Source organism: Eptatretus burgeri, chromosome 3 (genome assembly GCF_056783735.1).
Source record: "Eptatretus burgeri isolate ZD-2024b chromosome 3, Ebu_testis_v1, whole genome shotgun sequence".
NCBI lineage: Eukaryota > Metazoa > Chordata > Myxini > Myxiniformes > Myxinidae > Eptatretus > Eptatretus burgeri.
Genome location: NC_140963.1, coordinates 31,588,883 through 31,602,481, shown reverse-complemented (window position 1 = coordinate 31,602,481; position 13,599 = coordinate 31,588,883). Strand labels below are relative to the sequence as shown.

At 39.9% G+C, this 13,599-nt stretch overlaps 1 protein-coding gene across 9 annotated transcripts in view; it reads right to left on the bottom strand.

The window, feature by feature from the left end:
- Positions 1 to 5,846: 5,846 nt before the first annotated feature.
- The window catches only part of LOC147029632 (growth factor receptor-bound protein 10-like), a 261,138-nt gene continuing 253,385 nt past the window's right edge, over positions 5,847 to 13,599 (bottom strand). For all 9 annotated transcript variants that reach the window (XM_085872826.1, XM_085872823.1, XM_085872828.1 and 6 more), the window contains 3 exons: positions 12,293 to 12,380; positions 8,507 to 8,600; positions 5,847 to 8,210 (listed from right to left, as the gene is read on the bottom strand). In XM_085872826.1, coding sequence (XP_085728952.1) covers positions 8,064 to 8,210; positions 8,507 to 8,600; positions 12,293 to 12,380 — 329 coding nt within the window. In that variant the 3' untranslated portion in view covers positions 5,847 to 8,063. The remainder of the gene's footprint in view (positions 8,211 to 8,506; positions 8,601 to 12,292; positions 12,381 to 13,599) is intronic.

The window sequence follows — 13,599 nt, the reverse complement described above, 5'->3', positions numbered from 1 at the left end:
GTAGAACCACAATTTCCAGAAATATTATGGGTTTTGGTGATAGATCTCACAAAATATAACTGTGGATCATCAAGGAAAACTCCATTTTTCCAATTTTTATGGGTTTCAGTGATAGATCTCACATAGTATAACTGTGGATCATCATATGTCATTTTTCCAGAATGTCTGAAATTTGTGAGTCTTCTTGGTAAAACTTGTATTCTGGCTCATCAAGGTATAACTTGTTCAGTGGGTATTGTCTTGATAACTCACAATGAGTACCATCGATGTAAAAGTCTTTTTCAGGATCTTGCGGGTCTCCAAGGTATAACTCTTTGGTTGGGTCATCAAGATCGAGCTCGTTCTGTGGGTCTTGGTCGCTTATAAGATCTTCAACCAAATCAACAATTTTGCCCCAAGTTGTGGAAAAAGCAGTATTTTCATTTTGTATTTCTGATGCAATTTCCTGTGAGAGAAAATATTAGTGTATTAATTAAGTGATTTAATCATTAAATTATTATATGCTTATATCAAACTCTGTAAATAGGAAAATAAAATCTTACCTCAACAGATAAGAGGTTTGAATCCAGTTTATCAACTTGAAGGTTTAGTTCCATACAAGTAGTACAACTCCAAAGAACTCCAAAGTCATCCCAATCAAGCTCAGCACAGCAATCCATTCTCAGTAAAAGTAAAATTATGTTTAAATTCAGTCTGGGTTTCAAGTCTTGATATAGAAAGACTGGTGGGTGTGGTTTCCTTTGGAAATTCTGGAAAATTCTTTGGAAAAGAGATTAAGTGGAAATGATGTAAGAGTAGGTGGTCCTCACAAAAGAGGGTGGGGCTTACTAAAAATGGGCAGGACTGAGGAAAAGTGAGCGGAGCTTAGATAAAGTGGGTGTGGTCTAGAAAAATGGGTGTGGGTTATGAAAAAGTGGGCGTGGCTTATGAAAAATTATGTGTGGATCAGGAGGTGGACAAACAAGAGCATTGAGAGAAGTTTATCATTTTATTTCTGCTCAACAAAGACATTTAAACCAAGAACTAAGTTTTAAAATAATATTTGCAAATATACTCGATGGTGATGAATGAAATCGGAAAATTAATTTATTACCTCGAATAGAACTCTTCTTCTTCTTCTTCTTCTTCTTCTGCTTCTTCTTCTTCTTCTTCTTCTTCTTCTGCTTCTTCTTCTTCTTCTTCTTCTTTCGGCTGCTCCCGTTAGGGGTCGCCACAGCGGATCATCCGTATGATCCGCATGGTGATTTGGCACACGTTTTACGCCGGATGCCCTTCCTGACGCAACCCTGGTCGCCTCTTACGACAAATATTACCTCGAATAGAACATGGACAAATATTTATTGGATCACTCTTTGAGTGGAATGGTAATATAAAAGGAAATCAGTAAGTAATGGGGCAGAGATCAATCTCTTCTTTTGACCCCATGGACTGAGAGTCAGAGAGTCAGAGGGGGGAGAGAAAATCATTCTCCTCTTTTGACCTGATGGGCTTTGAGTCAGAAAGGTTTCCCCATTCATTTGTATGGGGGGGGGGGGGGAGGAATCAGTCTCCTGTTTAGGGCTTTTCGGGGTTCAATTCATAGTTTTCCCCCATTTTCCCCATTCATTTGCATGGATGTCTCAGAAGCCCCATTAATCCACTACTGATGTTTTGCTTTTGCAAGAAACAAGATGCAGTTCCTCTTGTGCAAGTGAATGGCAAAGGATAATGAGGGGAAAATGGTTTTTTTAGTAGTCTGGAAGACCCAAGGGCTGGGGTGGCTGTTTATATACAACCTTCCTTTTGCAGTCCCAGTGTTGTTTTTAATGAGATTATCAAAGGGTATTTGATTTCACTCACCTTCACACATAATGGCTTTAAGCACACCGTACTGAATGTCTACGCACCTCCCGATAGCACAGAGAGACTCGCCTTTTACACACACTTAGAAACTTCTCTTGTACACATTGATTTTGATGGACTTGTTTGCTTGAGTAGAGATTTCAACTGCACGATGGACCCCGCCATTGATCGTAATGGAGAGGAGCCGCACCCAGCAAGCGCAGCGCCTTTGTTGAGAGCCTTGTCCAAGTTTTCCCTTGTTGATGTGTGGAGAATCCGCAATCTTTCTGTCCACCAATACACGTGGAGTCGGTGTTCAAAAGGCCACCTATCACTTGCAAGATTGGACCGTTTCTACATCAACAGTACCTTTTTAAATGTTGTCAGCAATATGAACATTATTCCGAGCAGCTTCTCAGACCATCACATGGTCGCACTTCGTATTCACCAACCAGTTCGGAATCGTGGTGCTGCCTACTGGAGCTTCGATGCAAGCCTTTTGGATGACTAACTGTTTGTCGATGCCTTTGGTGTGTTCTGGAGAGCCTTGCTCCAACGCAAACCTTCCTTTCCCTGCCTTTGAACATGGTGGGACAACGTCAAAGTGCAAACAAGATCCTTTTACCAACAATATGGAGCCTACCACACCAAATATGACTCTGCCCTTCAATCCTTGTTTGCCAAAGAAATATTATATTTGCAGACCAACCTCTTGGCTTCAAATGATGAAAGAACCAACCTCTTGCTGGCGAAGAAAAAAGCTCTTCTTGCTGGACTTTGTGCAAAGCAAGCCAGAGGAGCGCTGATTCGTCTCCGACTGGAGAATTTGTGTTACCTCGACACCTCCTCGAAGTTCTTTTTTGGACTGGAAGCTCAAACAAAGAGAAGTCAGCAGATAACTTCAGTAAGGACAAAGGAAGGAAGAATAACACACAATCAAAAAGATGTCAGAGCCTCACTCACACTACTTTACTGAACTTTATCATGCTCTGAAAATCGACAACAAAATGGTAACAGTGCTGACTTCTTCCTTACCTACCTTGTCAAAATCTGCAGTTCTACAAATGGACAAGGAAGTAACTTTGGAGGAACTCCAAGCTGCTCTTCAAACTCTACCCTCGGGTAAGGCCTCCGGCCTGGATGGAATTCCTGCGGAATTTTATAAAACCTTTTGGGACCTCCTCGGACCAGAACTACTTGAGGTTATAATTGATGGTCGACGATCAGGCTCACTGCCATTAAGCTGCCGGAGGGTTGTCCTCGCCCTTATCCCCAAAAAAGGAGACCTTCAGCAACCACACAACTGGCGTCCCATCTCATTACTCTGTGCAGACTACAAAATATTTTCCAAGGCCCTTGCCAACAGCCTCAAAGCCATAATCGGGGAAATCATACATCCAGATCAGTCTTACTGTGTCACGAAGAGGACAATTCATGACAGTATCTTCATTGTGCGTGATATAATTGACATTTGTTCTCTTGAGCAAAGGAATGTTGGGTTGGTGTTCTTAGATCAAGAAAAGGCCTTTGATACCATTGATCATTTTTATCTTTTCTCTGTTTTACGGGGGTTTGGTTTTGGGGAAAATTTTATCTCTCATGTGCAGTTACTGTATAACAACACTTTTTGTCTCTTAAAAGTTAACAACATTTTATGTCCCTCTTTCCTGGCTAGTAGAGGCATTCGTCAAGGGTGCCCTCTTTCTGGCCTCCTGTACTCTCTTGCGATTGAGCCTTTGCTCGTTCGGTTGCGTGCACGTCTTCTTGGTTTCCTTCCTCAACCAATGGCGAACCCGTTTAAAGTGATTGCTTATGCAGATGATCTTTGTGCAATCGTTCGCTCGAATGTGGACGTCTCAGCCTTGGTCCGTTGCATTCATGAATTTGGTTTGGCAAGTTCCACAAAAAGTGAACTGGGGAAAAAGCAGAGCTCTCCATCTTGGTCCACAAAATGGCGCCATTCCTCCGACTCTTCCCGAGCAACTTAAATGGGAAAGGGGTGGAATTCTTTACCTCGGCATCTTTCTTGGAACTGAGAACTTCATTTAAAAAAACTGGGAATCTCTAATAATTAAAACTGAGAGACGTTTACGAAAGTGGAAGGGCTTGCTTCGTCAACTCTCCTATCGGGGCCGAACCCTTGTTATAAACAACCTCGCAACATCAATGCTTTGGCACGTTTTTATGGCACTGCAGCCCCCAGATTTGTTTCTTAAAAAACTACAATCAATTCTTATTGACTTATTTTGGGGAGGAAAGCATTGGCTCCAACCTGGTGTGTTAAACCTGCCTGTTGCCAAAGGAGGACAGGGGCTGATCGCTATCACCAGCAAGGTGATGGCTTTTCGCCTCCTTTCGCTTCACAGACTGCTGTACACGGACGTCTCGTGGAAGGCCTTGGCTCACTGCCTGCTTTGGCAGGCGGGGAAACTCGGCTATAATCAGCAACTGTTCCTTATTGACACCAAGAAAGTTGATATAGCATCAGTCCCCCTGTTTTATAGAAGCATGTTGAAGGCATGGCAGATGGTCACTGTTCACCAAAATAACCGTGACGACTCTGTGAAAATGTTCTAAAATGAGCTTATCTTTTTTAAGCCCCATTTTTGAAGGGGTCTGCAGCAATTGTACTCTTGTGTAGAAGTTTATTGATGCTGGATGTACAAAGGTAAAAGATCTCAGAACTCCTTCTCCCTTGCAAGTGGAAGCCAGCTGCTGATGTTGCTGTGGCCACTGGAGTGAGGTCCATTCGAGTTATTGGGAGAATCTTTTTTTTGTGATTCTGCACTTTTTCAAGCAAACCAAACTGAAATGGTTTCCACAGGTGAAAGCTGACCTTTCTTCTCCCAACATCACTTTCCAGAGATTTTGCTTCATTTTTAAGGTCTCATCTCCTTTAAATTGATGTAAAAATCTTCTGTTTATGTGTTGTGTGTTAAAACCCTTGCTCCCGATAGACCTGCGGAACTACAAGCACATTGGTGGAGAATTCTTCAGACCACTCATTCTACTTTGATCAACTGCCATGTTATGTACAAGGCACCTGCTGCCAAGCGCTCCGGAGATTTGCAGTGGTGACTGGCACATTACATTTTACCATCCAATGTTTTATCTCATTGTATATGTCCTGATAACGCAGAATTGTGTCCCCTTCTGCTATGCCACAGAAACTATTTTTCACATTTTTATCGATTGATCAAGGTTGGCACCCCTTTTTACAGTCTCATCACGTGTTATCCGGGGACTCGGCCTAACTTTTACTTGTTGTGGTTTTGTTTATGGTTTTAGTATTTTCCACCAGTGTAAATACGAGTGCCTGTTAGCAAATTATTTGTCCTCTGAAGCGAAGCTTGCTATATACGTGTCAAGGAAACGCAAAATTCATGATGTTTGCGATTGTTTCCAATGTTGTTTATCTCTTTAAAGCCTTGGTCACAGCACGCGTGCACCTTGAAATTCATTTGTGATTGTACACTGTTCTCACAACAGTGGTGCGTATATACATCCTTATGTGAACTTGTTGATGGTGCACTTACATTGAAGATTTAATTTACCTTGTTTCTTGTGGGGCAGTGCCCAGGCACTTGCTTGTATTAGTTGAACTTCTCTTGTTCCACCATGATCCCAAGCAATCAAGGTCTCCGTCTCCATCTCCCCAGGATGAAACTGAATCTGAGCATATTACTCCCACATCAGATAGTTTGATTGCTTCTGCCACCTCTTATGATTTTTTACACTGCAATTTCTTTCCATGCTCTATCCCAGCACCACCATCCATGTTTCTGCACGTTGCAGTTTGTGTCACACTTCTGATGAAACTCCTAAAATCCAAGCTCACTGCTCATTTGTTGCTCTTTTTTTATGAAAGGATTGCTCTTTGCATTCTGGATTTACTAACAGGAAATATTTTTTTAGAGTCCAACAAAGGAATCGATTGGTCAAAGCTTCGTTGAATTAACCACAGTATGTTGAGTCAAACTTCTGAAAATGAATTTCTCACCAAAGGTATTAAAAAAGAAAGGATGTATTCTAAATATGGAGTTTATTTGTAAAGATCCTTATGAACAGTATTCCGTCCTATCATCATACAAAACATTCCTGACATACAGTATCTGTAGTATGAGTATATCGCCTATTCCTGCCGAGCCACCAGGTCCAACCAGTATCTGCAACGGCACTGCACTCCCTGAAATTTCAAAATAAATCGATCTAACTCTTGTATACAACCGATTTGCCTTACCCGACAAAATAAAGGAATAAAAAAGTTTTTGCAAGGGGCAGGCCATCGGTTATAGTTAAAGTATGTATATCTCCATATTTACAGGTTGCTGAAAGAAGACATGATGGGTTTCTGAATTTGCAATTGCAAATTCTTCAATCATCTGCAGAACTAATTTTGGTACCATTCTTTTATCAATCAAACGTTTGTCAGACTCCAAAAATACACATATTCAAGAGCACATCTTTGGGTGCTGTTTATGCCAGCAAAGCCACCACCCCATGCCTTTCCAACATTCCGCTTCGGGACGCAAACCTTATTGGGAGGCGTCCATGCAATGTGCACTTAAACTTCATCCTGAGAGATCCTTGGTGATTTTATCAACGAGAAGCACGCTCAATCACGCACCGAAGAGTGCAAAAGTGAGACAAAAGGGACAAGTTTAAAGCCACAAATCATCCTTTTGCCACTTGTGCTAAAATTAAGGCATTTATGTTCTAGAGCTTGCAAAGGTAAATCATCTATAAAATGTATAAATTATCTATTTATAAATACACCTGACATTACAAATATCTGCCTTTGCAAAACTGCAACTGCGTTTCAAAACCCACTGTACGCGCCGTTTACTTCAACAAACTTGTTCGAGTCAATATTTACATTTCGCAAAATCTGAACACCATAATATAATGTGCCTTTTCTTTGCTTTCTTTTCAAGAACAAGTAGAAAGAAAAACACTTAAATATACATGCTACGTTTTCTTGTATCTTCAAGTATTACAATGCCCAACCCAAGCCTAGAATTATCTGATGTGCTGCAGAAAAGGCAAATGTATCCACAGCAAGAAGGTCGGGACGAGCAGCCGGCTTGAGGAAACAACTGCACAGCTGCAATGTGCATAAGCTTGTACAGGGAAAGTGCAGAATATACAGCGACATTTGCTTCAGTTTTAGGAATCCTTCCATCCCCTCAAGGAGTTTATTTACACTGCATTGGGTCAACTGGGCTGACTAGACAGGCTAAACAGTTATTCGTAATCAAGGGCCAGGATAGACCGTAGGCCACGGTTTTCCTGGCTTTACTTGATTGAAGCATTTACTGTACATGTGATCTGCCAGGTCAACCCCACCAGCCAAATTCAGTGAAAACGTATCTCATAGTGTGACTTCACAAGATTCGAAAATGAAATTAAGCAAAACTTCGAAACCTTAAAATAGGTCACGTGACAAACGAATCTAAGTAATAAGTGTCGGCATGTTTTTGAAAATGACACCAAAAGTGACATCTGAACTAATAAACGGTGAACAACTAGTGTTGTACTGACTGCAGAGCATAGATTATAGAACGTAATAAAACAGAAAGCAATTCTCAGGAAGATCTTTAACGGCGTGATTTCAAAGCGATGGACGTAGCAGGCACAACTTTTGATTAAGCACTTAATGTGTGACACTGTCACCGTGAATAGAAATATTACAATATATTTACAAACTGGCTACTGAAAAGCAAATTTCCCTTCCTCACTGGACTGGAGGCAATGGTACTTGGGTTTCACCAGTACATTGCCAAGAAAAAAAAAAACATAATTCAACAGCTGGATATTATTATTTTATCCTTTTGGAAACCAGCCTCAGAAAAACAGTTCCTGCCATGAAAGTTTTGCATCCGTCCTTCCTCTTTGACTCGACATTCGCACAAATTATTGGTGTGACTTCAAGTGCTCTCATTAACTACCAGCTCAAAAGATTGAGCAAAAAATTCCACTGAGATCAAGCAATCGAAACACAGGTTATTTTTTCTCCTCCCCTTAAAAGACTGAAAAAAAGATCAAGTAAAAGTTGGCATAAAAAAAAGCATCAAAATCGAAAGTCAAAGTGCACGTCACGCGGTTCGATTTGACGGCAAAGTGTGATCGTCAACAATGTGACAGTGCAAAAAGGGAAACGGACAATCGATGCGGAGCGCAGGGCGACACGGGCGAAGCCGGTGTTTAGAGATGAGGGCTTGACGGCCTGCGCTTCGGCATGTTCACAGGGCGACGCGTGTGCAATGGTGCTTGAGCCTACAGGGCAGTGGACCTCGGTTAAGTGTGTAGAATTCTACAAGCTGGATGAGGTCTGAAAACTTGGTGTGCCCTTCATCGGCAGAGAAGAACAGGGAGCCGTCTTCCTCAAACTGTGCAAAGAGAGGTGAGACGAATTGTAAGAGAACCAGGAAGAGACCACGTGCGGCATTCAAATGATTATGAACCGCGTGATGTGCAGATAATGCAAAATACAGTAAAAACTGAAGAAGATTATGAACGAGTAAAATGATAACTTGCCTTTCACGATCAATATTTATGCAAAGCAAAACCGATCATACAAAGCTGACTATATAAGGTGGCTCCATAAGGAAGTGTTAATGCATGACAGCATCTTCAAAGTCAATTGATCCAAATTTGTTGTTAATGAAAAACAATCTGCACTTACCGGTAGAATCTGAAAATGCTTGATTTTTTGGTGATGGCAAAGAGATAACACAAATGTTTTTGGATTGCTGTGGCTGTCACGTAATAGAAACAACCTTTGGATGGTTTGGACGACAGAGTAGTGGTGGGAAGGAAAAGGGGAGTGTTTTGGGAAAATGGAGGGAAAAAAATAATCAGACAGGTGTAAGATATAATGGACTTAAAAAACAACAAAAAAAGTCAAACAATTTATGAGCCCAGATTTTATATAAAAAATAAACATTAAAAAAGTAAATACAAAAAAGGGATGAAATCTCGAAAAAAACAACCAAATAAGTTCAGAATGACACCACATTACAATTCCACAATGCAACACCACAATCCTCTTATGGATTACGGTCATGACATCTTTTGACATTTTACTTTTGTTATGGGATTGTGATGGATGAAGAATATGAATGAAGAAGAACAAAGAAGAAGAATAACAATGAAGAATGACACCACGTTACAATGCCACAATACAAGGAAATCGAACACAGGTGGAGGCCTTTCAGCCCATCATGCCTGAAATGTGACAACAATCCTCTTCTGGTTTAGCATCACGATATCTTTTGACATTTTACTTTTGTTGCGGAATTGTGATGGAACGTCAAAAGATATTGTGATGCCAAACCAGAAGAGGATTGTTGTGTCGTATTGTGATATCATAATGTGGTGTCATTCCTACGTTGATGGGTTGTTTTTTTGAGATTTCATCCCTCGATGTTTTTACTTTTTTAAAAAAAATGTTTTTTTTTTCTTGTTTCTGCAGTTGTTTGTAAGTAATAAAATGCTTAATGTTTTATACATTTTGTTTTGGATAATATGGAGTATGGTTATATTCCATGATACTTTGTGATACCACACTAGTCCATGATACTGCCATACTCTGATACTACCACATTCCATGGTACTACAATTGAGATCAACATTTGCGTCTCGTACATGGGATATAAAGTCAAGTAAACCACACCATATTTGCTGCTTTATCACCACTCTAAGTGCATATATAGCTTGGATTGTTGTGCAATCAGTGTGACATAACAGCTCAGTTTCTGTCAGGTTTTTAATTTAACCTATATATTACTAAAACTCTCATCTTGTTTATATGTATGTATGTTTGTATGTACGTATGTTCCTGAAACACAGCCAAAACGTTACACGATAGTGCAAAAATTTTAGGGCCACCTTACTCACCATTCTCCTGCGGTGTGAAGTATCAAATCTTGTTCAAATCGGGCAACGAAAAAATTATAAAAAAATCAATTCCTGATTCAGTCAAGTACTCTTCGGGAGAATTTGATCAATGCAAACAACCTCAGCGGAATAGTTCGCTGGAGCTATCCTTTTTTTTTTTTAATCAACCGCTGTCACAACAGGATCCCAACGAGTTCACGGGTCATCTAGTATAAAATAAAGTTCCCTTACTTGTAAAAAGTGATGCTTTTCACAGTTAATTCAACAGTCAACAGGGGCTTGAACTGAGGACACCAAGGTCCAAACGCCAGCCACCTTAACCACTCAATCAACACCAGGCTTATCTTTGTTATTAAATTGTTTTAATACTCGTTTTAGCTGATTTGGGGAATGTTTTGGATATGTATCGTTTCTGAAATGGTTTTGTCCACTGTCCATTCCCCCCTCCTCCCCCCATCACAATCATCTCATGGTTTGGTTGAGTCTACATTTACATCTGATTTCTTTACCGAATAAAACGATTAATGTTTTATACATTTTAAATTTTGTGCTGCATGCATTATCTCAAAGACAAAGGAACTTCTGCACGTTGGAATCACCATCATAGCTTCAGCAGTTATCGAGTTAGGTCAGGCTACAGTTTTACATTGGTTTACATCGTTTTGAGAAGGGAAGAAGAATAAGTACAACTTGGCGTTTTAGCGATATCCCAATGTGGTACTTTAGCGATGTATTTTGGCATCTTTTTGGTCTCAGTAGTTAATTAAATGCTCGAGAATAAAAGTTATGGCTTTTAAATGCTTTACGACTTCACTCTGTTGGAGTTTAAGAGCATTTAATTGTGTACACATTTGAATGAGTGTACATTTTTTCCCCTTATCATCCCTCTATATGGAGTACCACCATACTTCATGATAAAACAAACAAAAATAAATGTAGTTATTAATTATACATTACTCTCAAGGCAATAATACAAGATGAAATAATCAACAACTATTCTCAGAACTTCTATTTTGGATTAAAATTTATTATTTAATATAGATCAGGAAAGTTAAAAAAATATTTTCAATAGTATCCTGGAAAAAGGGGGTGTCATCATAGAGTTATTTCTATATAGCTGCAAACGTTAAAGGCGGTTATACTTAAAGTCATTTTAAAAACTGGAATATTGTATCGGGCTTCAGAAAGACACCTGGAGTTCCAAGTTCCAGAGATTGGGTCTCAAGTCCAGATTGTAGTCTCAAAAGTGGAGGAGCCTTCAAGGCAAATCACAAGTGAAGGAAAAATATGATTTTGAGTCACAGACTGGTTTATTGTATATAACCAAGTTACTTATCAGAATCTGAATACTTAACAGGTTACCTAGAACCTGAATCAGATATAGACAGAGTCTAAAGTATCTAACCCAGTTCATCAAATCATAACCAGCTGTATTCGAGTCAGACTGAACCTAATTCATTATTCACAACCTAAATCAGAGTCTGATGGAGTCGAGAACATCTAGCCAGATTCATTAAATCATCACCTGAATCAGTTAGCCAGGTTCATTAAATCATCACCTGAATTCGAGTGACACCAAATCGAGAACATGTAACGGGTTCATAATATCATTACCTCCACCACCAAAGGTGAAGGAGGTTATGTTTGCACCCCTTTCTCTTGGGTGGTCACTGGACTACCGTTATTCTCAGGTTTTCCGTCTGTCTGTTTGTTTGTATGTAATGGACAGCTCTGGAGGCCAGAGGAGTCAACAGATTTTTATGAAACTTGACTGGTCGGTTCATACCAGGATCTTGTTGTATGCTTTTGAGCACCGTTGCTGAGCAATGGAACTTTGAATAAAATTTTAAAATCCGAAAAATAAAAATTCGAAAATCAAAAATCGGCTTACGCTCTATTATGCGCACTATAATCAACCTCTGTCAAAGATTTTCAGCCCGATCCATCAAAAAACTGTATGACTACTCTGCAATTATAGAGCGACCACCCATGTCGCCTCCCGGCTTGTCTGTCTGTTTGTTTGTGTACATGATAGCTCAAAAAAGTTGTGGATGGATCCGAATGAAATTTTGTAGCAAGGTTGGGTGTGTGACAAGGCCGAAGTGATCCCATTTTGGTGAAGATCCCGATCTGGATACAAGAATTATTGAATTTTTAAGGTGATTCTTCACTATTGAGAGATGGGGCCAAAAACGATATAGTACTGTATAGCATGACATTTTAAAAATATATTGGGCCCGATATGTTCTCGTGGATCAGGCATTATGTGGCGGAGATGTGCGCTCTATCGAGTGCCCTTCTAGTTTAACCTGAATTAGAGTGAGACCGAGTCTAGATTATGTAACATGGATAGTTTTTCAGGATTTAAGCAATATTGTGTGGTTTGCCTTTGATTAACTTTTGACAAATCAAGAGAAAACCTGAAATTGCCCCAACGGGTTAAGTTGAAAGAAATAGGTTACCATGTCGATCTCACTACCATGAAACTCGAAGAGCTCTTGGCCATCAATATAGAAACTCCGGCTTTATACACGAGGACATTGTAGATTAAAAGCAGTGAGGGGGCACTCACCCGTCCACAAGACCCTGCTGAGTGATGATCCGTTGGGCTTCTTCTCGGGTAATCCGACCATGGAACCACAACTGTGTTTTATGAATGGCTGTAATACATGCACACAAACATATTTATGAGATTTATGTGTGAGCAACATGGGAAAATTAACATAACATGGGTAAACAAACATTAAAGTAGAACAGTTCATGATTAGACATCAAGGACATAATCGTACATATAAAAATCGATCTGGTAAATCCTTAGAGTAATCAAAGTTTGCATCTTATTTTTCATTATGCACACCAGCACTTAAGGAAGTTCTTAAAGTATGATAATATATTGCTTTTCAATGATAATGGGTCAGCTTCAAACTCAATAGCTGTCCATACCTTAATGACTGGAATTTCAGCGAGTCCACGTGAACCTAAATTCCAACTTTGGATCATTATAGTACATTTTTAACACAGAAATCAAGGAAGGCCTCTGGAAGAGATAGATGACATGGTGAGAGGCATACTCATTGCCAATGGTGCAAACATAAATTATCTGACAAGGCACACAGACAAGCAAAGGACGGACAGATTGGCAACAGAATAAGATATAAAAGAGGACAGGTGGATGAGGAAGCACAAACACATGAGACAGCCAGCAAACCAGCACGCAAAGAGAAAAAAGTACCCGAAGACATACAGGAAGTGTCAGTGAGAATCGAAAAGAAAACACAAGATGAAGGTTTGTTACACTTTAAGAATCATCATGTACAGAAGTTGAGGTGTGTTGGAGTTCCCACAGAAAAGAAAATACGGTCAAGGCTCTTATGTACCAGACAAGCGATATCATGCTGAAATATTCTGATATAGAGGCAAGGAGACGCAGACACGGATTAATGTAGGAGATGCCACACACATCCTCCAGCTGACGTCACCAGCTCACATCACAGGATACCATACGACCTCCGTTGTACGAGTACATAAAGAACATCAACTTTTCCAAAACCTGTGGACATGTACATCTTCAGTGTAAACGATTTCCACACATAAGTGAGGTTTAGCTAACAATAACAGCTGAACATTTGCAATTACCCATCATGCAGAGAATCACAAGTTGCCATTATCCTTAAAACACTGTTTCAACAACAATTCAATTTTTTTTTTTTTTTCGGACTTTTGATGACTCTGCTTGACCTTGGAAGCCAAGTTGTTATAGATGCCACTAGACTCTGATGTTATACTAGATCTAGTAGAACTGGATGATTGCAACTGCCAAGAATCAGAGTTAGGACTTGCTTCGGGTCCTTATGGTACAACCTCAGCAACCACTGGTGT